General features: G+C 40.9%; 1 protein-coding gene across 9 annotated transcripts in view; it reads right to left on the bottom strand.

The window, feature by feature from the left end:
• Positions 1–27,344, bottom strand: part of TGFBR3 (transforming growth factor beta receptor 3) — a 518,676-nt gene that overhangs the window by 425,101 nt on the left and 66,231 nt on the right. For all 9 annotated transcript variants that reach the window (XM_050962136.1, XM_050962133.1, XM_050962135.1 and 6 more), the window contains one exon: positions 2,653–2,837. In XM_050962136.1, the coding sequence (XP_050818093.1) occupies positions 2,653–2,837 (185 nt within the window). The remainder of the gene's footprint in view (positions 1–2,652; positions 2,838–27,344) is intronic.

The raw sequence follows: 27,344 nt of genomic DNA, 5'->3' as shown, positions 1-27,344 counted from the left end.
TTCATTTAGCAGGTTTTAACCTTAACCTGCATGATCATCAATTTAGTACAGTTCTGGCTGCTGCAAACACTAAGTTTTTAAGCCAGCTATTGTTTTCAGTGTAACGTGCATAAATAATTCCCATTAACCTTACTGGGAACTTTGTGCATGTGGCGGAGGAAGTCAAGATGCTCCCAAGTACTTAAGATCAAGAGAGCTTGTTTTCTGCATGTTCTAAAGAAGTATCAATGTAAATTACTTGTGTGTACGTGTGTGTGTATGTGTGTGCACGCCTTGTACATTTATGAGTATCATGCTAACTAAAAAAACATGTTTAATGCATCAGCCCTACAGAAGATTTGCTGCAGGGAGGGTGTACGCTCCTCTCAGTAAGTAAGGAATGTCTAACTTAGCAGTACCTGTAATAGGACAAGTTAAAAAAACAAAACAAAGTAAAACAAAAGAAAACCCACACCACACTTACTCCAAGACTTACATAATTTAAAACATTTTAAGTCCTATATTCCATGCTATCAGAACCTTGACAGATCACAGAGTGCATGTGCAATCTGTTTTAAATGCTGCATCTGAAAAGAAGGTATTTGCAAACAAAAAGACTATTTTTATTTCTATATACATATTGTACTATAAACAAATAAATCTCTGCCTTTGCTATCAGCATTTGCAGGCATCAGGAAACATCCTAAATGGTGAAGTGACCTGACCTAACCTAACATGAGGTGATGGATGCATTTTACTTTTTAAGTCAAAAGGGCACTTAGAGTTGATTTTTACAGTGATGAAAAAGATAACATTTGCTCTGCTTTGTTTTCAGACTCTTATCCTATCAGTAAAATCTGATCTTTCTGAGTTGTTTACACGCTTCTGCTCTCTGCTGTCGCCAGAAAGGCTTTCTCTAGCTTCCTGTTCATTTTCAGAGGAATCATCTCCAAAGGCTATGATTGTGGTCGGGTTGGGAGACAGGGGAAGGAGGTTAAGGGCTGCAGATGTAAAATATAGTGTATGCCACTACAGCATCAGTGTATCATCTAATACACCAAAGAACACTGGAAAGATAGATACGGACAAACTGTTTTGATAAAATAAGCATGGTAGATGTGACATAAGCAGCCTCTTTCTGCTAGACAGAAAACATTTTGATCTAAAAGTTAAATATTTATCTGCTATAACTGTGTCTATTAGATGTTAAGTGCCGAGTCCTGCAGCCTTTATACTCACGACTTCTACTGAAGAGGTGTGCCTATGCAACAACTGCAGAATCAGGATAATCAAAAAATAAGCTTTCAAATTACAATATGGGCTACATGCCCATATAATAGAATGTATAGCACCTGTATCTTTGTAGACATTTATACTGCACTCAGAGTAGTTTGTAAATACTTAATGAATTCTAAAAATGCTACACCAAAGCAGCTCTACTTTTCTTGCCCATCCCTAGCAAGAGTGGTATTATATCTGTATTTGTTGCAGGATGGTTAGTTTGAAGCAGATCTCACATGTCTGGCTGAGGGCAGCTAGTGAGGATGTCTACTGAAGAGATAATGGATCACCTTTCCATCATAATCTGGAATTTTCAGACTGTGCAAACAGTTGAAATTTCAGTTGGAACATACAATATACATTCCACTGACACCACAGCCTGGGCTCAGCAGTCACGTTCCCATTGAAGTCAGTGGCAAGATTTCTACTCACTTCAGAGGTGACAGTCTATGACCCTATATATTAGAAGTCAGTACACTTTAACATTCTTTTAAGCACAGACTTAAGATCCTAAGCCTCTAAGCAATAAGTTTTCTCCCACTGGATCTGTTTCTTTTTCTAATGCTACCAATTCAGTTAATTGTATATATACACATGGTGCTTTCACAGGCAGCAGTAGTGGTTTGGGGGTTTCTTTTGCTTTGTTTTTTGATGTCGTTGTTGGTTTTTTTGGGGTGTAGTGTTGTAAGTACAAGAGTTAGGGAGCTGAGCTGTCCTGACATGAAATGTTTTCTTTCCACTTCAGCAGTCTGTTTTGATGTGTTTTCAGAGTAAACAACAGTACTGCACAAGTTAACATCAAGAGTTTTCTGCTGCTGCTGCTTTCACAGCAGCTAGAACAAAAGTTCTCTCCAATACATCTGAGTGAAGCCTACATAAATAAGTAATTGCACCGTGCTTAAGAACTACTATAGTCAGCAACAGTTGCTATCTGAACTACATTCCTTAGCAGTTAAGAATTAAAGATGTATTACAAGGGTAAAAGAATCTGAATTTAAGTATTTGTTTACAGAGACCATGGCAAGGATCTGAAAGTATTTGTGATAATTTACAACACATTTTGGTAAATGATCTAGTGCTGAAGATGGGCAATTCAATACAGGCCTCCTCTAGATGAAAATCTGTTTCTTATTCCTCATTCTATTTTTTGTTAGTGAACTTCTTGCTTGTGAAAACTGTGGATGGAATGACAGCTTGGAACACCAAATGGATTTGTTCCTATACCAAGCAAAGCATGGACAGGCAGCAATAGTGCAAACACCCTACATTTCCCTGTAGTGCTTCTGCTTATGTTTAAGAAATCTCCTTCTTCAGTAAATTAATGTTAAAAGAAAACCTTTTACAGCTATTTTGGTACTTTCTTGCTTGGAAAGTGCTCAATCTCCCATTTACCTCTTTTTCATGATGGTCAAGACCTTCCTCTGGATTTCTGAGGTTGAGGATGTGCACCTCCTGTGGCAGGCCCATTGTGCCTCTGCTTGCACAACCAGATAAGACGGTAAAGCTCTCCAGCAAGGCATGAACTGGGTGGGAACTGTTGACAGCCGATAACACACATTCACTCCTAGGCACAGGACCTGTAGAAGAAATCACAGATACACACCATTCAGAGACAAGAGCCAGAGTAAATGACATCTTTTAAACTAGAATTGTGTTTTTGACTACAAAACCGGTTGGAACACAAACAGAGGCTTCAATTAGTTATCTGCAATATATAACGGAAATAACTTTTTTAGTTATTATAAATAATAATTTGTTTCAATTACTTTGCTTATTTACTTATTTTGTCATTCCTTTTTGGTGCTAGATCTTTAATTCATTTCTCTGACAATCCTCATTTGAATCATGTATTCCTCTCCTTCCCAAAATTGTAGGAAGTCCACCATAGACCAAGAAAATAAGGAAGGAAATAAGGACCGAGAAAGAAAAGAATAAAACAAATAAAAAACGGGGGGGGGGGGAGGATTGGTTTGCCTGAGATGCAGATTGTTTATCTATATGAAACATCTTTATGACAAAAACAGAAAACATAACTACGCAATCATATACATTCCTTTTGAAGTAGAGTGGCTATATAATGCAAACATAGTTCAGGTGCCCTGCCACATTACTGCAGACATTTATCACATGGCAAACTGAAATTTTGTTTGCCAAGTCTATTTTGAATCTGACAATGATGATCTAAACTGGTAACAGCTATCTAGTCCAAAAACATAGTCAATGTCCTTTCAAATAATCACTGCCATGCTTTTATGTTGTATTTGAGACAGTGTGATGTGATATAGCAGGATAGCGCAACAGTGAGTGTGTATGGAGTAGTTTACATATAAACTATATCTGAAGGAAACTAAAGGAAGACAAATATCTATGAAAATCAGCCTTACTTTTCCAAAATGGTTCAAACACACCATTATAACAACAGATATAGTATGTTTTTGATTGCGAAGGTCACTGAATTAGGCCCAGATGCATGCCAGGTCAACTCAAAGATTATACATAGAAAAGACAGGGCACAGGCTTCAAGAATTGTGATATCTCAGCCTGCTACACATTTGCTAGAGGGAGGAAAAAAATGGTTTCCACTGAAGAAACTTTGAAACGAAAAAAAAAAATTTTTCCCCCCAACAGAAACATTTTGCAGACTTTTGTATATGGTTCATAAGCAGTTACATATCACTAAAGATCATCAGACTCAAACTGTATAATCAGCAAGTATATATTTTTTTAATTCTTGTTTTAGCATTGACCCATAGTTTGCTTATTAAATAAAAAGTAAGGTCCACAACTGATCATTTTAAAAGAAACTATCCAACTCTCAAACAGACTTTTTCTAAAGGAAGCAAAGGTGTTGAGAACAATGAGATTTTTGCAATGTCTTAGATCATGCAGGTCCTGTCCCATGAAAGGGGCTGTTTCTATTCTCGTGCATACTACAAGTCCTGCCAGCTCCCAGAGGACAGGCATGCTTTTTAAAGGCATTGCTTGAGGCATGATTTACACCTGCCCAGACATGGAGTGCAAAGGATGAGCAAACAGCACACTCTCAACATGAGAAGTTTGACAACAGCACTGAATGAACACTGAAAGGGTGGGAGACTTTGAATATATTTTTTAAGCAAGAATAAATGATACAGCCATGTAAAATAAAAATACCAGTCCTCAAGCAATGATACATACTATACTTTAAGAAAGCCTAATAAGAATGTTGTTTCTTTTATTGCTTTAAAAAAGTAGTTATCAGTAACAATAATACAACTGACAAATTAGTATATTATTATTATTACTGTACAGGTATAATGATAGTGCCTTGGAGCCCCATTCACGGACCAGGACCGGATTGTGCAAGGCACTGTACAAACACAGTGCAATGAGACAGTCCCTGTCCCAATCAGCCCAACCAGCAGCGTATCAGTCTTGCAGCTAAATGAGTTATTATACGAGCTTATAGCAGGGTAATTACCCTGCTCCTGCCCTGAAGGACTTAAAACAGCCCTGGGGGAAGCTTGTGGCTGGGAGCTACGTAGCTGGGCTGATTGGGAAGGTAGGTTCAGCTGTGGCCAAGCCCCAATCAGGCCCAGCTGGTCCCTATAAAAGGCTATGAGCCAGAAACCCAAACAGTCTCTCTCATGTTGTAAAGGGAGAAGGGCCTGGCTGTAGGGAGCTAGACACAAGGTACCTGAGTGAAGCAGGGCTGGGGAAAGGTTGGGGACCTCTAGCCTAGAAAGCCCTAAGCTGCAGCCTAGCATTGGGATAACAGGTACTGGGGGTTGCAGAGGGCAGCCCAGGGGTAGGCCAAGGCAGCAGGTCCAAATCCTCCTTGCCAGTGATGAGTAGGCTGATACTGCAGTCTGCCCCCAGGCGCAGCGGGCTAGATGATGACTGGCAGTAGCCACATACTAAGGCAAGGTGGGGATAGTGGGTGGGGGTTCCCTGAGGAACGGAGACCCTAAGACTGAGGGGATTATTGCTAGGGAGCAGCACCCCAGGTAAAAGGGCACTGGGTCCTGGGAGGGACATGGGGCCAGAGGACAGGTGAATCACTGGCCTGCAGAGGGTGCTCCAGAGCTGGAACAAGCTAACTCCCAGGAGTCACCAGCAGGAGGGGCTGCAGGGGTGAGTCTGCTCATCTACAGAGCTGCACAATAAATATTCCCAAATGCCATGCCAGATACTTGGGTAAGGGAATGAAAGAAGGATTAAGGAATGGTCATTCACTTGAGCTCCTTTTTGCTGGCCAATTTACTGAATGGATTTGGGGTCTGTCACCCAGCCTCTCTTCCAACTGCAGAAGCAATGCAACAGTAGAACAATTCATTCATAAGAGGCTCAACAAAAATACAGGGCGTCAGCAACCTCTACCTAAAGCACTGTCAGGTGCTCATCTGAGCCAGCATTTGCATCAAGGGCAGGGCAGGCTAAGTGAAGGGTGCACACCAAAAGGTTCTTGGAAGAAGGCAGGAAGAAGTGAAGTTGATGAAGCAATGTTGACAAAAGTGTGCACTTTTCTTCGTGACATTCTGGAGGAAGATCAACTATCTGTTTTCCAACAGGAAATTTTGGAGCCTCCTAATTAATTTCTAAAAATATCCACCCATCCTTCCCTCCATTGTACAGCCTGGTTTTTACTTCTGTAACAACAATGTGCATTTGTTTTGGGTGCTACACAAAGCTTTCTAGGGTTCTCAGATTCTCAGGAACAGCAATTCCTTCTGATCTGGCAACACTGGAAATCACATGAAGAGAGAACTGTGCAGTGACTGGCATGACTTTGCAAATCTACAACCAATATCCCATGGAAATCGTTAAGGTTTTCATGTAGTTCCATATATTTTCACCAGGTCTGAATACGACCTGAAGCAATTCTTTCTAGCACTGCATACAGGGTGCCTCTTCTCATAAAAGAAGTCCTGTTATCCCTGCAACTCTGTCTATATAGCAATGGTTCCCAATGTCGTGCCCGTGGGCACCATGGTGCCCACCAGGGCATTTATGTGCGCCCATCTAGTGCCCAGCAGGGGAGAGAAGCCGGGGTCCCACCCCTGCTGGGGACAGAACTCCAGGGCTGCAAGCTGCGGGCGCCAGTGATCTCTGTTGTCCCGGCTTCTCTCCGCACTGCCCAGAACTGGCACCAAAAAACCCCAAAACACAAAAACAAAACAAACCACTCCAACTCTGCAGAATGGACAGAATGCCGCCCCATAGCATGTGCTGCCCCAGGCACGTGCTTGCTCCACCGGTGCCTGGAGCCGGCCTTGTATGTGAGTAATTGTTGGCGCCCGCCACACTCTTCTGAAAACATGAATGTGCTACTGGCCACAAAAAGGTTGGGGACCACTGCTATATAGGGTCTTATACTGCATTCATCACCGTATCCAACATGTACAATTTATAATGCTGGAAAACCAAACAGATTAATTACAAAAATAAAAAAATCTTTGTGATACCACTAACCATTTTATTTATCTTCCCCAGCACAGCCTGCTCATAGCTGAAGCCTTATATAAAACCACCACCTCATCCAGACTCAGCTTTACTTTTCTGTTGTGGATCTAAAGCTTGTGCATGGCAAAACTTCTGCCAGTCTTCTCACTACATGCCCACATCCTGTCCTTCCCTTTTCTACTTCAGTGTCATCAACTATGCTAACACACCACCCATACCTGACATTATCACTATTTTACAGAATACAGACTTACCCCTATTGAGACTATGTATTTTAAGTTGAGCTTGTACTCACCTGTCTTGCTATTGTACTACATGTTCCATTGCTTTAACAGTTTTCTTATTTAATAAAAATCCCAGCTTGTATTGCAACTAAAGATTAATTAGTTAAGGTTTGTAAAGCCCTCTGAAGATGAAAACCAGGTTAAGTAATCTCATTATAACTGATATATACTCCTATGTAGCACAACATATTGCAGGGTTACAAATGTTGGAGAATTGTATTAAACATTTTTTCCACTTTCAATAAATAGCAATTTTTTAAAAAGGCCCTTAATATAGATCCAATTCTGTTTGATACTAACATCTGGAACTTATTCAGCATCATTTAAGCACTCTGTTTCCCATATCACCCAAGCTCCTAATGAGTAACGTGTGTTCTGTTGTAATAAAAACAGTAGAAATGGGGTGGGGGCAATATTATAACCCAAAACCAACTCATAACTATGGTGGATTTGATTCAAATAATAATATAGGCTAATACAGTTTGTTATATTTCCATAGGGACTTCTGCAGCTCTGTCAGAAGAAAAGCATGACCAACTCCTGCAAACTGTGTGAATCTGCATGGCAGGCTCCAAAGCATGTAAACATTGTTCCACAGGAATCCCAAAAGGCCCTGCAGGAGCCTGCAAACTGCAACAACAGAATCCAACACTTCTTAGAGGAAAGCACAGATTTAGTCTAATTGATTTTCATATGGGGAATGTTCCATATTTGGGCATTTTGCATAAAGGCAAAAGTTTCAAAACATCTGGAAACAGCAAAGTCCAGAAACACCAGGGATCTCTGAGCTGTTAATTTTGAAGTAATGTAAATTACTATAGACCAGCTCTGTAGGCCTTTGGGAATCTAGCTAGACTTCACCACTTTTAATATATAGACTCCACATACTTTTGCTGGTAAGACTATCTCAAATGGGCCTAAATGTCCAAACAGGAACCAAATATGCCCAGGCGACAAACTTGTACAAAGAAGTGGCTTGGGTGTGTGTGTGTGGTAATTTAGTGACACTTTTTATTGGTTTGTAGCATGATGAACGGAATTAGACAAAGAGGGTCAGGTTTCAGGAGAGACTTAGTTTGATGTGTCACTATGGGGCTCAGGAATGCAAGCAGAGGCCAAGCTCCTATCTCCCCTTCTGTAGAACCTCTGCATGAAACACTGACCACCCTGGATACTCAGTAAAGATCTTTCATATACTTCTGCTGCACCACTTATGACTAATGAAAAATAGCCAATGCAGGGGGCGGAGACAGAGAAACACCATTCCATAGACAGCTCAGGAAGGGATTATATTCTCCTGTATGTTCTCCTTTGATCAAGGACTTTTTACTGAAAAAGCACATTTACCTGAGCATTTACACTGTACTAATATGCCACGGAGAGATCCAAAGCAAAGAAACTGGTAAAGGCCTCAGTACTTCAACTCTTTCAAAGAGAAAATATTAAACTTCCACTTGCCTTTCTTGTATGTAAACTATTCTATGCTATGAATAGACCACCCTATGTGACCCATCCTGGGAAACTAGAGCCTTTGCATTGCTTTGCTTATGCCACATCAAAATTACACACAACAAATTTTAAAGAAATGTCACTAAACTGATAAAACCAAGTGAGAAAAAGCAAGTAGTAAAGTGTGGAACCAAAGTGAAAATGGGAATATCTAGGTGAGGTAAGGGGATAAAAAACCATCCAATATCCCCTAGAACCCAGAATTTCTCTTAGGAACCCAACATCTAAGATCACTCAACTTCAACAAGGAAAGAAAAGCGTTAAAGAATTAGTAACAATAAGAAAGAAAAAGAGAGAAAGAGAGAGAGAGAGAAAAAAGAACCTTCACTCATAAAAAAATTATACTGAATTTAAGAGAACTATTCCCATATGGCACCTTTTAGAAGGAACCCAGTACTGTGACACAAATATGACTTACTATCAGGACAAATGAGATTTCTTTGAAGATTTATGAGTTTTCTGCTGATGGTAATGGCACAGTTTCCATTGCCTCATATGGTAATCTGTTGGCATGGATTGTGCTCTGAAGTGCCTGGATAGTAAAAACCCAAGAAACTGTCAAAGTAAAAATTACACCACAAGTTATTGTTTTTAAGAGTATCTGTTTGAGTGAAGGAACAGGAGTAACAGCAAGAGGAAGGCAGGTAGGTAGTCTCTGGATAAGGGAAAGTCAAATAACTGTGTCAAGTTAGTGCATGCACTCAAGCATATTAGATTACAGGCCACATGAAATGGTAAATTCTAGATATCTGTTACTGCATATTGCTAATTATATTAGGAAAGAAATTTTACCTATGTTAGTGATAATTAGCAATACCTACAATTAGCCATCTCATTTAAGAGATAGGGAGGCGTGTTAAAATTGTATTTACAAATGAGTAGGAGATATCCATTCACTGTTACATATTCCTTTGGGACAAAGAATTGCACCATTAGCCATCTTTTTGAGAAGGAGCAAGCGAATGAGAGGGGAAATCTACAGTCACTAACACATGGCCAGACAGTCTCTCATCCTTAACTTAAAACCCACCCGAACACCAGAGTTTTTAGATTTAAACCAGAACCCTTTGAAGATCCAGTACCATTTGGTTCAGGTAAAAAGCAAGTTCTGGATGCTCTAAAACTTATCTTATTCCTTAGCAGTAGAACAAGGATTACTTTCGAACAAATAATCTTAATTGCTTACATAGCTTCTACAGCTAAATGGATGTTTGTTCTATATTCTATTAAACTGACAATTTACTGAAAACAAATTACAGTTCTTTTTGCAATAAATCAAAAATATTTCACACAACCCAAACATTTTTGGAGGGAAGAGAGGGAAAAGGGAATGATTTTATGGTATCAAATAACTGTTGTTTCTTTTGTTCTAAATTGTGATATTTTCTCTTTTTTGCCATTCTGATGTGCATGTCGAGCAAAAAATAAACTAACAAACCAGAGAGACTTTCAGAAATGCTCAGCACTGGCCTAACTCCACTCCAATTGACATCAATGGCAATATTGCCATAGATGTCAGTGGGTGCATAATTAAACCAACAATGAACACTTTTGAAAAACCTGCCCTGAAAGTGTTAAGGGATTATTATGAGGATGCTCTCTCAAATATCATAAAACATTTCCACAGTCATTATCATGGATTAAATCCTAAACACAAATCTCACATGTAGGCCCAGTGAAGGTGTCGGAGTAGGCCCAGAGTAGGCTTCAACATGTGAAGGAGACAACTTGATTTCTACAAGACTACTTACGGATGTAAATTAAGCAGGATTTTGTCCCAGGAGTTGCTCTACAACAGTAGTTCTCAACCAGGGTACATGTATCCTGGGAGGGGAGATGGGGATAGGGGACACAGAGGTCTTCCAGGTGTTATGGCATTATGTCCCATATTCTTCATAGTAATATTATGATGTATTTTGTGCAAGGTAAGGCACTGATTTACTGAATATGATTACCTTATTCGTATGCATGTATCATTTTGGTATCTGAAGTTAGGAATATTGTCTATGCATCTCTTACAAATGTGTTTACACTTGGGGAATGCCCACTAGTCAGAATCCAATCAGTCTAGCTGGTTGGGAACGGCCATTAGGGAGAACTATAGGTCTTAGAAGATGCTAATCTCCTACTAGGGGAGCCTTCCTGAGAAGCCTTCCTAGAGATGCTGCAAACAGCCTCTGAGTCATGGCTGTGATGGTCCTATAGGGACATATGACTAAGTCAGCTGGTACTGGACTCCACAATACTACTACTGTTTTTCCCATTAACGGGACGAAGAAATCGAACTGGGAGACAAAGGATTCCCCCCCCATATGCTAAAGCTATTTAAGGCAGGGGAGTGACATCATTGTGGTTCGTTCTTTACTGACTCCCTACCCAAGAAAGAAGACTGCTTGAAACACCTGAGAAACAAGACGATTGAACTGGGGCTGGGGGGGAAGGGCTGAACCCAGGCTAGAGGGTTGCCTACCCTGTGAAAGGAATAACTGGAGTTTTAAGCTGTAAGGAAGTGCAGCTTGCGTTCAAGAATCTCTGCAATCTGCCTAAAACAAAATTTAGTGTGAGAATTTGCTACTTATAACCAATTTCTTTAGTATATTAAGCTTAGATTGCATGTTTGTTTTATTTGCGTGGTAATCTGCTTTGATCGATTTGCTTTCCCTTATAAATCACTTAAAATCTATCTTTTGTAGTTAATAAACTTGTTTTGTTTTGTTTAAGACCAATGTGTGAGAAACATTACTGAGGGGCAAAAGCTTTTGCATATCTTCTCCACATTGAGGGAAGGGGCGAATTTCATGAGCTTAAGCTGTACAGATCTCTGTGCAGTGCAAGACAGTACGATTTTGGGTTTACCCTCCCATAGTGGGTTGTGCACTTGAGTACTGGGCAGTTCCTTAGCTGAGCCTTCCCATGCAGAGCTGATTTCAGCATCTGTGTGTTTCTGCAGCTGGGTGTGTATGTGTATTGGTAAAGTGCAGTCTTAAGTCTGAGGGAGGGCTTGCCAGGCTGCAGAGAAGTACAATGTAAAGGGAACCCAGGCTGGTGGGTCAGGCAGGCTCAGTGGTATCCCAGTTCCAAGTGGCACCCAGGGGGGTACGGCGGGCATCACAGGGGTACATCAACTTACCTAGATATTTGCCTAGTTTTACAACAGACTACATAAAAAGCACTAGCAAACTCAGTACAAACTAAAATGTCATACAATGACTTCTTTATACTGCTCTATATACACAATACACTGAAAAGTAAGTACAATATTTATATTCCAGGTGATTTATTTTATAATTATATGGTAAAAATGAGAAAGTAAAGCAATTTTTCAGTAACAGCAGGCTGTGACACCTTTGCATTTTTAGATCTGATTTTGTAAGCTTAAGTGAAGTGAAACTTGGGTCTCCGCAGGACTCCTGAAAGGGGTACAGTAGTCTGGAAAGGTTGAGAGCCCTGCTGTACAAAATTAATGCTTTTCACTTGTATTTGTTCTCTGATTTGAGTATTTATTATACATTCAATTCACCTCACACATTAAATTAGTGTCAGTGAATTTGGGCCAGATCCTATTTTATTTGAAGTCAAAACACACATGAAGCAGGATTGTGGTTGAGCAACATTTCTGGAAGCACATGTAGCATGTCTTTCCAGAGAGGAAAGATGAGTAGGACACTAATAACTGTTGATGTAAAGCAAGGAGGCAAACTCTGAGACACATGTACCACAGGCGATGTAAAGGAGCTGCACCAAACATTGGGCAGTATACAACCTGTAGTGTAAAACCACAAAGGGCAGGTGGGTAGAAATAAGCAACTAGTAGGGACAGCTGTATTTGTTTACTGTAATATTGAAACCATCTGAAGGCAGAAGATTCAGAAGTTTGACTGTTTCTCAAATGTTACTGGTTTCATACTTTGCATAGAATAGATGGGAGGAAAAGAATGAGGGGGTGGAAAAATGCAGTGAGAAAATGGTGTGCAAAGAAAATCAAATACAGAAAGAGTGAAGAAGGAGGAGAAAAAAACCAACCATTCCACTGAAATAATAAATGACATAGATATCGTATGCAAGTCTACATATACTGCTCTTAGGGGATCTTAACTTTCTGAGGTTCTTTTATTGCCAACATTTAGCATAAGATTACTTTCAGCTAGAAAGGTGTATTTTCGGTAGTGGTTTTTTTGAATTGAATTACCCCGAGGCAAGGGAGAAGTGTAGAATTAAAGGGGAAAAGTTCACACACTCAGACTAGTTTTGTCAACTCAAACCTCACTATGCAACACCACCTAATCTCTGCAAGGAAGTGAATTTGGCCTTTATATTACCTTCCCATTGGTGTATTTATGCAATAGCATATTAAGATACATGCCAATCTCTGATTTGTTTTCAGGTTGTTCAGCAATCCTGCATACAACCAGAATACCAATGAATGCGCTCCTCATCCCAATATTATCACCTTTACTAATTCCTATTCTGTACTATGATCAATTCTATCCCAGAGTATTTGCATGCAATGCCCAATCCACTCTGCTGCTTTCACATTGCATTGCAAGTCAAATGTAAGAGTACATCTACACTACGGGATTAGTCCGATTTTACATAAACCGGTTTTGTAAAACAGATTGTATAAAGTCAAGTGCACGCGGCCACACTAAGCACATTAATTCGGTGGTGTGTGTCCATGGTCCGAGGCTAGCGTCAATTTCTGGAGCATTGCACTGTGGGTAGCTATTCCGTAGCTATCCCATAGTTCCCGCAGTCTCCCCCGCCCCTTGGAATTCTGGGTTGAGATCCCAGTGCCTGATGGGGCAAAAATCATTGTCACGGGTGGTTCTGGGTAAATGTCATCACTCATTCCTTCCTCCGGGAAAACAACGGCAGACAATCATTTCGCGCCCTTTTTCCCTGGATTGCCCTGGCAGACGCCATAGCACGGCAACCGTGGAGCCCGCCCAGCGTTTTTTTTTTTTTTGTTTTTTTTTTACTGTCACCGTATGTGTACTGGATGCCGCTGACAGAGGCGTTACTGCAGCACTACACAGCAGCATTCGTTTGCTTTTGCATGATAGCAGAGATGGTTTTCAGTCGTTCTGTACTGTCTGCTGCCATTGTAAATTGGCAATAAGATGACGGTTATCTGTCATTCTGTATTGTCTGCTGCTATCCTGGGTGCCCCTGGCTGAAGTCAGCCGGGGGCGCAAAGGCAAAAATGGGAATGACTCCCTGAGTCAATCCCTCCTTTATTGTTTCTAAAAATAGAGTCAGTCCTGCCTAGAATATGGGGCAAGTATACTAGAGAACCAGTGTATCAGAGAGCACAGCTGCTCTGTGTCAGATCCCGCAGAAATGATGAGCTGCATGCCATCCACGGGGGGTGCCCCTGCAACAACCCCGCCCGTTGCTTCCCTCCTCCCCCAACCTTCCTGGGCTACCGTGTCAGTGTCCCCCCCATTTGTGTCATGAAGTTATAAAGAATGCAGGAATAACAAACAGCGACTTGTTAGTGAGATTAAATGAGGGGGAGGCAGCCTCCCGCTGCTATGACAGTCCAGGCAGGACACTAAGCGGTGCGGGGGAGAGGAGCCCAACATCCCGCTGCTATGCTAGTCCAGGCAGTACAGAATCTTTTCTTTACACATGAAAGGGAGGGGGCTGATGGAGCTCAGTTCCTAGTTGCTATGATGAGGATGGTTATCAGCCGTTCTGTACCATCTACTGGGAACGACCAGGAATCATTCCTATTTTTACCCAGGTGCCACCGGCCAGCCAGGAGCACTCACAGGCTGATGGTGACGACGGATAGCAGTCATATTGTACCATATGCCATCGGGGAGGGGAGAGGAGTGGATACTGCTCTTCACTGCCGCAGCATCGCATCTACCAGCAGCATTCAGTAGACATAGGGTGACATTGAAAAGTCAAGAAATGATTTCTTTCCCTTTTCTTTCACGTGGTGGGGGGAGGTAGTAAATTGATGAGCTATACCCTGAACCACGCCGGACAATGTGTTTGAACCTACAGGCACTGGGAGCTCAGCCAAGAATGCAAATACTTTTCGGAGACTGCTCGTGGACTGTGGGATAGCTGGAGTCCTCAGTACCCCCTCCCTCCCTCCATGAGTGTCCATTTGATTCTTTGGCTTTCCGTTACGCTTGTCACGCAGCACTGTGTAGCCTGGAGATTTTTTTCAAACGCTTTGGCATTTCGTCTTCTGTAACGGAGCTCTGATAGAACAGATTTGTCTCCCCATACAGCGATCAGATCCAGTATCTCCCGTACGGTCCACGCTGGAGCTCTTCTTGGATTTGAGACTGCATCGCCACCCGTGCTGATCAGAGGTCCAGGCTGGGCAAACAGGAAATGTAATTCAAAAGTTCGTGGGGCTTTTCCTGTTTACTTGGCCACTGCATCCGAGTTGAGATTGCTGTCCAGAGCGGTTACAGTGGTGCACTGTGGGATACCGCCCAGAGGCCAATACCATCAATTTGCGGCCACACTAACCCTAATCCGATATGGTAATACCGATTTTAGCGCTACTCCTCTCGTTGGGGAGGAGTACAGAAACCAATTTAAAGAGCCCTTTATATCGATATAAAGGGCCTTGTAGTGTGGACGCGTTCGCCATTAAATCACTTTAATGCTGCTAAAATCAGTTTAAACACATAGTGTAGATCAGGCCTAAGTTTAACCAAGATACTATTTTCCTCCTTTATTTTCTGTAGTGTTTTTAGAGGATTTTTACCATGTATTAGCATAAGTATCTGACTTCTCCCACCTGCCCATTCGGAATCATCCTAGCCTCCTGCAGAAGTTGTGTGCTGTTCTCTTGTTGGATTGTAACTATGTACAGCACAATCCAACGTCTGATTTTCTCCCTGTGAAGAGGGATTTTTGATGCCTCTTTTGAAATATTTATTCCCTTCATTCCTGGCTACTGATAAACCATACGGCCCACTGTCTCTGCCTCAGCAGAAGTGATCTAACCTTCTCTACTGCTGCACACTCTGGCATTTTCCCTTAGACAGGAAATGCAAATTGCCTTTGGAACTAGAAATTTTTCCTTCCACTTTTTAAAAGTAAGTTTCTGCCTCTGTGTGTGTGTTTCTGTGTGCGTGCACACTGCCAAGAAGCAAAACTGAGGTTAGTTAAATTATAAATGGTGTGCTTGGAATACTGCAGGATTAATTTGAAAAAGATAACTATCAGATAAAACTCAGATTTTGTTGTAAGGTATGGTTACTAATGAAGGAATAAATTACAAATAAAGGAGTAATTTTATGAATAAGATGACCAGGTCAAATTAGTTTCTGATTATACATTAAAGTCCAGTTCAATATCTGCTGAAGCAGAGGAAAGTTAGCCAATGTAAACAATATACTGTAAACCAAGTTTAGCAAGAGACTACAGTTGTTTAGGTACATAGTAATTTGATTAAACAAAACACAGGGAATGAATGAGAAACCTGTTCAGCTCAACATCTGCTGAGCACAACTTCATGACAGTATTACAAATACAGCATTACCCTAGAAAACAAACATCTGTACCTGGAAAAAAAAAAGTCCAAGCAGATGTACTGTATGTTTTATTAATGTGCCGTACTAAATTTTATACAATGTTTTCTGTACTTATTTTATGACCAAAAACTGTCAAAGTTCAAATTTCTGCTTTTCTGGATTTTGCAGTAACATGCTGTTTACGGGGAACTTTTCCCCTAGTACTTTTCCATCTTCAAATAATACTCTTCCTCCCAAGTGAGCTTTCAGGAAACATTCAGGAATTCATCTTTTCTCTGAATAATCAGCATAGTCCAAACGGATTGTTTTTCATTTAAATAATCCTAACATGCAAAGCTTTTGTTTTCAATGCCGGTGAACTAAAGACAATAGTTTGTGTTACAGACTTCATCATTGAAAATATTCATACTAGGCTTTTGGGTTGTGGATCAGCGAAGTTTCCAGTGACCAAATTTTAATTTAGGTTATTCTACTGTGCATACCTATGCTCCCCCTACAGTACTAAGTGTGTTTAATATTCTCTTTCTAACCAAAACTGTTATTTAGTGTTGCTGTGTCCTATTAACCATAGTCCATACTAGATGTGGATGCATTTCAGTGATGGCTGACTTCCAGATGTATAAAGATTGTAACACACACTATGAGATAGGATGAAATTTAATAGTGAAAAGTGCAAGGTCATGCACTTAGGGATTAATAATAAGAATTTTAGATATACATTGGGGACGCATCAGTTGGAAGCAACAGAGGAGGAGAAGGACCTTGGAGTACTGGTTGATCACAGGATGACTATGAGCCGCCAATGTGATATGGCCGTTAAAAAAGCTAATGCGGTTTTAAGATGCATCAGGCAAGGTATTTTCAGCAAAGATAAGGAGGTGTTAGTACCGTTATATAAGGCACTGGTGAGATCTCACCTGGAATACTGTGTGCAGTTCTGGTCTCCCATGTTTAAGAAGGATGAATTCAAACTGGAACAGGTTCAGAGACGGGCTACTAGGAAGATCCGAGGAATGGAAAACCTGTCATATGAAAGGAGACTCAAAGAGCTTGGCTTGTTTAGTCTAGCCAAAAGAAGGATGAGGGGGGATATGCTTGCTCTTTATAAATATATCAGAGGAATTAATATTAGGGTGGGAGAGGAATTATTTAAGCTTAGTACCAATGTGGACACAAGAACAAATGGGTATAAACTGGACACTAGGAAGTTTAGACTTGAAATTAGACGAAGGTTTCTAACCATTAGAGGAGTGAAGTTCTGGAACAGCCTTCCAAGGGGAGTAGTGGGGGCAAAAGACATATCTGGCTTTAAGACTAAGCTTGACAAGTTTACATATGGCAGAGGCCCTGGAGGTTTTTCGCCTTCCTCTGCAGCATGGGGCATGGGTCACTTGCTGGTGGATTCTCTGCAGCTTGAGGTCTTCAAACCACAATTTGAGGACTTCAATAACTCGGACATAGGTTAGGGGTTTGTTATAGAAGTGGATGGGTAGGGTTCTGTGGCCTGCTTTGTGCAGGAGGTCAGACTAGATGATCACACTGGTCCCTTCTGACCCTAAAGTCTATGAGATTCGGTCACATGGAAGTCTATGTAAAAATAGGATATGGCTGTTATTTGAACAGGGATTAATGGGGGAAACAAAATGGAATATTCTCTCTTGACATTTTTGTTAGTAATCAGTCAAGATGTGTTTAAATCCATGGCTACTGAAAGAAGAAGAAATGAACAAATCTAGAACTACTGCATTATTTCATTATTCATTTCATTATTTCAAGCTGTGGCTAACTTTAAAAATGCTTTTTGTTGTGAAATGGTTCCTTTCCCCAGAGATAGCTCATAATTGTCTTGGATTTTAACCTTCTTTACTGTAGAAAGGATAGGAAGTTGCATGGAAACAATGAATGGAAGTGCATTTTTTTTTTTTTTTATCAAACAAGGGCAGGAAGCATTCAGCTGGCTTTATATTAGAATTCCATACTGGGGCCAGAGAAAAAAAATAAACCATGTGGTTTTTTTAAAAAAGCCTATTTAGATTCAAAACCATTGTATTTTTAATAGATTGCTATTGAAACTTCACAAACCAACCTACCCACATTACTGCTGTTATTGTATTGCTGAAAATGAGTCATAATAAACTTTTGGTAAATTAAAGACAAAAAGTAATGAAATTCCAAGCCAACTTAAGGCCAATTTGATGAGGTGAAAACAGCACTCTATTTATTTTTATATCCAAATAGACAGGAATTCATAAGGCGGTAAACAACACACACACGACTTCAACATCTACATTAGGAGTTTCACAGAAGCCAATGTCCTCTGACTTTTCCTTTCCTTTAAAGGAAAAGGTTACTTATTTAAACTGAGAATAATCAGATCTCAAATCTAACAGACCTTTCTAAGAGCAGCACATGCTATCTATCCATAGGACTTATACAGCCCCTATCACTGTAGTATCCGAGTGCCTCACAATCTTCAATCTCTTAACAGCACTATAGCATAGGGAAGTCCTTGGACTCCCATTATACAGATGGGGATTGAGGCAAAAAGACACTAATGGTAAAATTTTCAAAAAGCACCTACGTGCCTTAAGATATATCCCGTTTCCAAAAAAAGTCCTATTGATTTTCAAGGTCACACAGGAAATCTGCAGTAGTGCAACGAATCAAACTCAAGTCTCTCAAATCCCAGGTTAGCACTCTAAACACTACACCATCCTTTCTGGGGATATTCCATGGAGAGGAACTGCTCTACTGGAGCAAGCTAGTGTTCTATCTAGTTTGGTATCCTGTCTCTGGCCATGTCAGTACATGTAGATAAACATACCAAAACATGCAGAAACTTTGTGCCAATGATAATGCAGTTAGTTACTATAATATCAAGATTATATATGCCACACTTATTAATTTCTTGGAGTCTTTTTAAAAGACTAGATGATTGAAAAAATGATGACAGGAGAGATTTTTCAAAGGCACAAATGGCATTTAAGACACCTAACTTCCAGCTGAAAGTCAGAGAGTCAAACACCTAACTTCCATTTGTGCATTTGAAATTTTCCTCCAACATGTCCACAATTACAAGGTCATTTACTGGTCCCACTAAAAGGGCAGACACAGTGCAGTACAACAGTCTACAGCTGATGTTTTTATACATGTCTGATGTGGATGACCTCAAGGATGCCACCCAAGATTGTGGCTGGCTACTCAAGTTAACCTCTTGTAGTACAACACACCACACTCATTAGCTATGCTTCCCGTCCGGCAATATTTTACAGCTATTGCTCTTGAAGCCAGGCAATTCTACTATAAAGACAGAATTAAACCACACACAGCTATGAACCCATTACTGTGTTAGATTATAGCAGCAGTTCTCAAACTATGGGGTGGTCTCCCAAGGGAGTGCAGGAATGTGTCAAAGGAGGCATGAGCGGTGTTTTTTTGGTTTTTTTAAAAGAGCTCTGGGTGTCAGCCTTGGGTGGCTGGGACTCAGGCAGAAGAGCCATGCAGATGTGGGAGGACAGCCAGAGCCCCGCTGCCCAGGGCTGACAGCTGAAGGCCCGCTGCCCAGGCTCAGGCTCTCCTCTCCTGCCTCTCCATCCATCATTGGGAAGCAGCCTGGGCTCGAGCTTTCCTTCCTCCCTCTCCCCAAATCCCTCACCTGGAGGAGGCGGCAGCCAGCCCTGGATGTGGGGGGCTCTGCTAACAGCTCAGGCTGCCAGCCCCGGGGTGGCAGCAGCAGTACAGAAGTCAGGGTGGCAATGGAGCACTAGTCTACTGTGAGAAGTGATATTGACAAATATCACAGAGCGTTTTAATATTGTGTGCTGCAAAGAGCCACTTACAGCTGGCAATCCTCAATCTGAGTATCATTGATATATACAAACCACTCAAACCTTCTCCCTGTGGTTTATGGCATCACCAGATCCTCACCCAAACTCAGAAGTGGAATTATAACTATATAGTTCAAATTTGTCTGTTTTTAAGTTTTTTATATGGGACAAAACCAGCTTGTCTCTCTCAGACAGGCAGAGGCACTGAGCTCAATGGGATTATATGCATAACTAAGGCAATCAGAATTCAGACCTATATTTATCCACTCCCTCTTTTCCCTCTATTCTTTCCCTTCCACACCGCTTCCAGCCCTCCTCTTCATTTGTTTCTTCCCACCAACTCTTCCCTCTTCATCAAATGGCTGCTGTGTAGCCCAGTTTGTCTTCAGCTGGGATGGCACCATGTCACGCATTGTCTCGGAACACAAACAGAGCAGTTCCTCTTTGTATGAACCGGGTTGTTTTTACTTCTGCATTAGTGGCAGCCACAGCAGGTATATCTTCATTGCAGCTGAGAGTGAGCCTCCCAGGCTGGGGAAACAGACCCACACTAGAGGGACTCAAGCCAGCATGCTAAAAACAGCAGTATGGAGGTTGTGGCTCAGGCAGAGACTCAGGCTAGCTGAGATCCAGGAGGTTGGGTGGGCTTGAGAGCCCTAGTTGCCACCTGAGCCGCAGTGTCCATGCTGCTATTTTTAGTGCACTAGCTGGAGCTGAGCAAGCATGAGTCTGACTACCCGTGCTAGGAATTACGTCTCCCAGTGGCAGAGCAGACATACTCTATTGGAGCCACTTTGTCTGCTCATGCCAGACTAATTTCCTTCTCCAGGGAGGCTGGAAGCAGTGACCCCTGCCCAGATTGGGCTATCACTGAAGTACCTGGGCCACACCCCAGAAGATTCACATATCCAGGCACTCAAGGAGAGAGGAGGAGCAGGAGACACACGGCTTTCCTTTTCCTTCTTCTTGGCCTTGTCTGCCACAATTCTCTCTGCATGGTTCACAGAAGCTCCAGCCACTGCAGAGCTTCAAGCAAGGACATTAAGTAGGAGACTTTAAATGTACTCTGTTCTCTGAGCCCAGCAGAGCCATGGAGCACAGCTAACAATTAGAAAGTACCAATTTATTCTGCTAAAAATAATAGGGACATTTTACTTTGAGCTGTGTCAGGAAGGTCTAATGAACTCATCTCCAGCTGTTGAGGCAGAATGAAACTGACAGGCTCTGAAAGGAGAGTGATTCTCTCCAATCATGGACAGCTTTGATTCTGCCTCACCCCTACCCCAAAACGTAAGCAGGCTGAAGACCCACTTTAATGGATGTGGACCTTAGTGCGATGAAGAAAAAATATGGTTGTCGCCCAGGTTTATAGGTCTGGTTAGCAACTTCAGTTTGTCTCAGTAAGTTGCAAGAATGTTACTCCAAAGACAGAATTTGGCCTACTACTGGTAAAGGTCACATTTACTCTGTGCCACCAAATGCAGACACATAGGTCTCAGAAAAAAGCCAGAGGCCAAGTGGGAGGAAACAGGCTTAGGGGGAAGAGGAGTCCATAACTTACAACGTGCCAGTCCTTTTCTAATTAAAGAAAACAAGATTACAAGTTCAAATGAAGGTTGAATTCCTATAACTGACCCTTTAAGGGTAAGTTCACTATCATTAAATGTCTCATTGCACAAACCTTGAAAACTGATCTTGTTTCCACAGCTTAAGCAAAACAAACCTCCCTCTTCATAATACTTTAAGCTTCAGCCTGGTCTTTTGTTCTGCCAAAGGTAACAAAAGTGATGGCAAATATTTATTTTCTTCTTTCTCCCCTCTTTCACTCAGTCACTGTTACTTAGTAGCTCTGCAATGTAAAGGGACTGCAAAGCTAACCCAGCTGAGTAAGTGCAGCAATGATATTCGCTATGCAAGCTTAAAAGATTTTCTTGTTTGTTTGGGTTATTTTTGGTTTCCTAGTTATTTTTTAAAATTTAAGAAGGAAGGAGGTGTAGGGCTGAACTCTGTGCCCAGAATTGTGAGGGTACACAGCGGAGAAAGAGGACACAAAGTCCTCTCCAAATCAAAGACTGTATACAGCATCCTTGCACTATTCTGAGCTCAAGAACTTTGAGTCTAGAACCCTCAGAAGGGATGTGGAGAGAGGGCCTATACCCTCCTATTCACCGGTCAGTGCGGGCAAGCCATTTGTCTGGTTTGAAGCCAGGCAGTCCTGTTTTTCAATGGTTTGTCCCCTGCTCATTACTGAGACAAAACCCCAGATGAGGTTCTGTCTGGTATCACGCTTGGGGAACACCATTGCAAAGAGCTCACTGCTCTGCCTGGCTGGTGAGACTATACCTGTGAAGTCATGCTGGAGGAGGAAGGGCACTCTTCAAAATGGCATCCTCCATATGGCCTGACCTCGGATGCATGGTCATGGTAGTGGGGGCAGAGTCACTCAGGCAGCAGGGAGGGATAGCTCAGTGGTTTGAGCATTGGCCTGCTAAACCCAGGGTTGCGAGTTCAATCCTTGAGGGGCCATTTGGGGATTGATCCTGCTTTGAGCAGGGGGTTGGATTAGATCATCTCCTGAGGTCCTTTCCAACCCTAATGATCTATGATACATAAGTGGTGGGCTATGTCATTCCCAGAATGTTTGGTATTGTGGGTGTGCACGAGTGGTCGCCCAAGGCCAATGGCCAAACAGTGACACACTGTGCTCCCCAAGCTTCACGAGACGTTACACCTGACACTCAGTGCTTCCTACATCTACTGCTGGGTGGGCGTGGCGCCACATGATCCCCTGCTGTGAATAGCAATTAAAGCCCATGGTAGAAGCAACAAATTTAGTAAAGTTTAGTATAGTACTCACTCAGTACCAAAAAAATTCCTTCTGTGTCATACTGAATTCCATTTAATTGGTCTCCATGACTAGTGAACAAAAAACTAAAATCTCCTTTGTGTTCTATGGAAATTTGTTTTGAATCAAACAGTAGCTATTAAAACTTCCAGTGGAGAATGGAGAGTCCAAACACAGCTCCGTAGCAGTGAGCCTGGTGCTATAAACACATAACACCTTTTATAACTTCAGAAAAATATAATGTGATGAAAGATTTAAATACAAGCTACATTTTTCTTCTCTTCCCGCCTCACTCCCCGCCCTGAAACCACCACAAAAAGTTGCTTTTCTTTTGAATACCCTGGGCCAAATTCTGCTCTCTGGGTCACATGTGTACATCCTTAGGTGCAAAGTTACACTGGAGCACAGAGAAAGAAAATTAGAGTAGAATTAAATATATGGGCCAAATTCTACAGTAGGGTGAGCAGCTGACTTAATTTAGGCTTATGGAAACATTTATTTTCAGCTATTCCATATGTTCTGGTTATTCCTCAAAAATCTTTCATGATGAAGTTTTTGTGTGGGTGCGCACGCACGTTTTTAATTCCTCTATGCCTATAGCTTTCGATCTATTCAATAAATACACATTGTACTGTAAATCAATTGCAGGCTTGGGCGAACAGCAGCTAGCATTAGACAATATGTTAATACAGAGCTCCATGAATCTATGTTTTTGCAAACAGAGTATCAGAGAACATCTCGTAAAACAGAGTAAGGAAGGGCATTTTCTAAAGTCCAGGTGCTGTAATCTTTAAAACATGATTTAAGATATTTATTATCATAAATGAGATTCAATTCCCTGCGCCACGACAAGGTCAACTACAAAGAGACGTTATGACCTGGGTTTAAACACTCAAGACAAATAATTGCAAAAATAAAAAAGCAAGACCTATTTAAAGCTTCAGCATATCTTTTGTTTACACTAGAAGAATGATTAAAGAATGGGCAACAAACTGTCTTCAAGTTACCATAGTGATATTCCTTCCCCATGCAGTTTACCATTGTGAGCTAGTCCCTGTGGACATCATTTTTAAAACTGCCTGAGCACAACAAATGTTGGCCCATGTTCTCCAGCAGAGCCATGAATATTCTGAAGGTCAGAAACAAGCATGGATTATTTTCAATTAGAAAGCCAATTTTGTTGGATAATATCCAGAAACAAAGTTTGGCCTGGGCTCAGTGTGTTCAAAAGCATACAAACCAGCAAGCATTAAAAAAAAATCCTCCATTTTGAACTGGTCTGACACCAAGCATACTATTTTAACAGTGAGAAAAAGGAGATGTGATTAGCATGTACTGTACACTCAGTTTCATTCCATCAGTCTATCAACTGAATTACTCTGCATTTACAAAAACAACGAGGAATCCCTGTGGCACCTTAGAGACTAACAAATTTATTTGGGCATAAGCTTTCGCGAGCTAAAACCCACTTCATCAGATGCATGGAGTGCTAACGAGGCTAATTCAATGAAGGTGGAACTGGCCTTTTCTCAACAGTTGACAAGAAGGGGTGTAGGTAATTACTCTGACATCAGACCCTCTGTGAAAACTGGAGATAGGACTAAACCTCCATTTTAAAAGAAATGCAGACTAAAACAAAAGGTGCCTTTAATTAGGCAAAAGAGCGGTAGATCACACAAAGGATCCCACAAAACAAGGTAAACATTGTTGACAACTGTTGAGAATAAGCCACTTCCACCTTAATTGAATTAGCCTCGTTAGCACTGACTCCCCACTTGGTAAGGCAACTCCCATCTTCTTATGTGCTGTAATATTTATACTGCTTTGTGTTTTTCACTCCATGCATCTGATGAAGTGGGTTTTAGTCACAAGGTCTCCTTGTTATTTTTGCTGAGAGAGACTAACACAGCTACCACTCTGAAATCTGCATTTATGCTTATGTGAATGAGGGTAGAATTTGGCCCACTGAACTGGATATGACTTATTTGAAGAACAATCTGAAGAGACTCATTCGAATAAATTACCCCTTTATGTACTATTAATTCTGTATAAGGATTATGGAACAACAGGAAACAAATGTAAAGAGACCTTCCTATACAGGTACAATTCTTTTTTTCCCTCCTAGTCCATGTTCAGCACAGTTGTAGCACAAAATACTAGCTCAAGAGCTTAATTTGCATTCTCACTCTAACACTTTCAGCAGTCCACCTAACATACTGCATGCTTACAGAATCCCAAGTAAATGTATTCTCGTGATGTCCTCTGTTTAGTGGATCTGCTATATATTCATTACCTTTACACATATATCATATATCTCTTGGGATGTTGTCAGGAATATGTTTGGGAGAGAAAATGAAGTGTTTGAGGCTGTAATTACATGTAAATACGCATCTGGGCCAATCTATTTTTTTTTTAATGGATGTGGAACAAGGACCCTAACCCTGGCTACATTCCTGCTCTCTAGATTAATATATAGAAGATGTACACATACAGTTATTGAAAACACCATATGGTTAAATAATTTTATGATACTTTTATTCCCTTGCAGATGCTATTTGTTCATTTTTGACAAATCTGATGTCACAATGGAGAGTACAATAATTATACTCAGGGGCGGCTCCAGGCCCCAGCATGCCAAGCGCGTGCTTGGGGCAGCATGCCGCAGGGGGCACTCTGCCGGTCGCCGGGAGGGCGACAGGCGGCTCTGGTGGACCTCTCGCAGGTGTGCCTGTGGAGGGTCTGCTGGTCCCGTAGCTCCAGTGGTCCACCAAAGCCGCGGGACAAGCGGACCCTCCGCAGGCACGCCTGCGGGAGGTCCACCGGAGCCGCCTGCCGCCCTCCCGGCAACCAGCAGAGTGCCCCCAGCAGCATGCCACCCTGCTTGGGGCAGCAAAATGTCTAGAGCCACCCCTGATTATACTAGCATTGCCTTGGCATGCTTAATAAAATGTATTAAATTGCTATTCATATTTTAGGGCTGTCAATTAATTGCAGTTAACACAAGCGATTAATGCAAAATGAATTAACTAGATTAAAAAAATAGTCGGGATTAACCACAGTTTTAATCGCACTGTTAAACAATAATAGAATACCAACTGAAATGTATTCAATATTTTGAATGTTTTTCTACATTTTCAAAAATACTGATTTCAATTACAACACAGAATACAAAGTGTACACTGCTCACTTTTGTAATTTATTACAAATATTTGCACTGTAAAAAAGATAAAGAAATAGTATTTCAATTCACCTCATATAAGTACTGTATTGCAATCTCTATCATGAAAGTGCAACTTACAAGTCTAGAATTGTTTTTTACATAGCACTCAAAAACAAAACAATGTAAAACTTTATAGCATCCAAGTTCACTGAGTCCTACTTCTTGTTCAGCCTATTGCTAAGACAAACAAGTTTGTTTACATTTATGGGAGATACTGCTGCCTGCTTCTTATTTACCACATCACTTGAAAGTGAGAACTAGCATTTGCATGGCACTGTTGTAGATGGCGTTGCAAGGTACATCTGTCACATAAGGTATATCTGGCAGGTAAGAAACTTGTTTGTCTTAGTGACTGGCTGAACAAGAAGTAGGACTGAGTGGACTTGTGGGCTCTAAAGTTTTAAATTCTTTTATTTTTGAGTGTAGGTATGTAAAAAAAAATTTTACATTTGTAAGTTGCTTTTTCATGATAAAGAGATTGCAATATGGTACTTGTATGAGGTGAATTGAAAAATACTATTTCTTGTTTATCTTTTTTACAGTGCAAATATTTGTAATTATAAAAATAAGCACTGTGTACTTTGTATTCTATGTTGTAACTGAAATAAATATTTTTTGAAAATGTAGGAAAAACATTCAAAATATTTATAATAAATTTAAATTGGTGTTCTATTATTGTTTAACAGTGTGATTAAAACTGTGATGAATCACAACTATATTTTATCTCATGCTTAACTGCCATAATTTTTTAATTGACAGCCTTACACTTTTTACTTAAAAATATGCCTCGTGCAATAAATCAATCTAAATTTCATATTCATATCTACTCTAAACTATTATTTGACCTATATTTACTGGAAATTTAGTGGAAACAAGCACAATCAATTACAGTTAAGTCATATAAAGGGATTTGTTCCACTCTTGGGAGCACACAGGAGATTGTTGTTTCAAAACATAAAGCTTTTCCTGGCATAACTTCATTTACTTTTCTCAGGATTACTAAATTCACCCTTTACAATGGCAGGACATTGTCGTCATGACATAAGGTCTCTCACTAGCGCCTCTCTCCCCAGTCTTCCCGCAAACACACTATTCATACCTCACAAAGGGATGGCCAGGCTGGGTCTATTTCTTAAAAGACAGCTAAACAGCACCATGTCAAATGCTGAAAATTTAAAACAATTTTTTCTCCTTTTCCCTTATTTTCCATTTGCAGCTCCTCAGTACCAAAAAGAGCAATAATTTAGGGGAACACTACAAAAAGTTCTCTCCCATGCATCATCTGTTCTCCAGTGGTAGAGATTTGAGGTCCGGAGCAGTTTTAATGATTTTTTTAAACAGGACACACTGTAGCCTTGATTAATTTACACATAAAGACTATTGTGATAGCAGTCCTTTAGATACCATGGAGTTACTTATTCTTTTTGAAAGAATCAGTCTCTTTACTTA

The sequence above is a fragment of the Gopherus flavomarginatus genome, chromosome 7 (assembly GCF_025201925.1).
Source record: "Gopherus flavomarginatus isolate rGopFla2 chromosome 7, rGopFla2.mat.asm, whole genome shotgun sequence".
NCBI classification, from domain to species: domain Eukaryota; kingdom Metazoa; phylum Chordata; order Testudines; family Testudinidae; genus Gopherus; species Gopherus flavomarginatus.
This window is presented reverse-complemented; position numbering and strand designations above follow the sequence as displayed.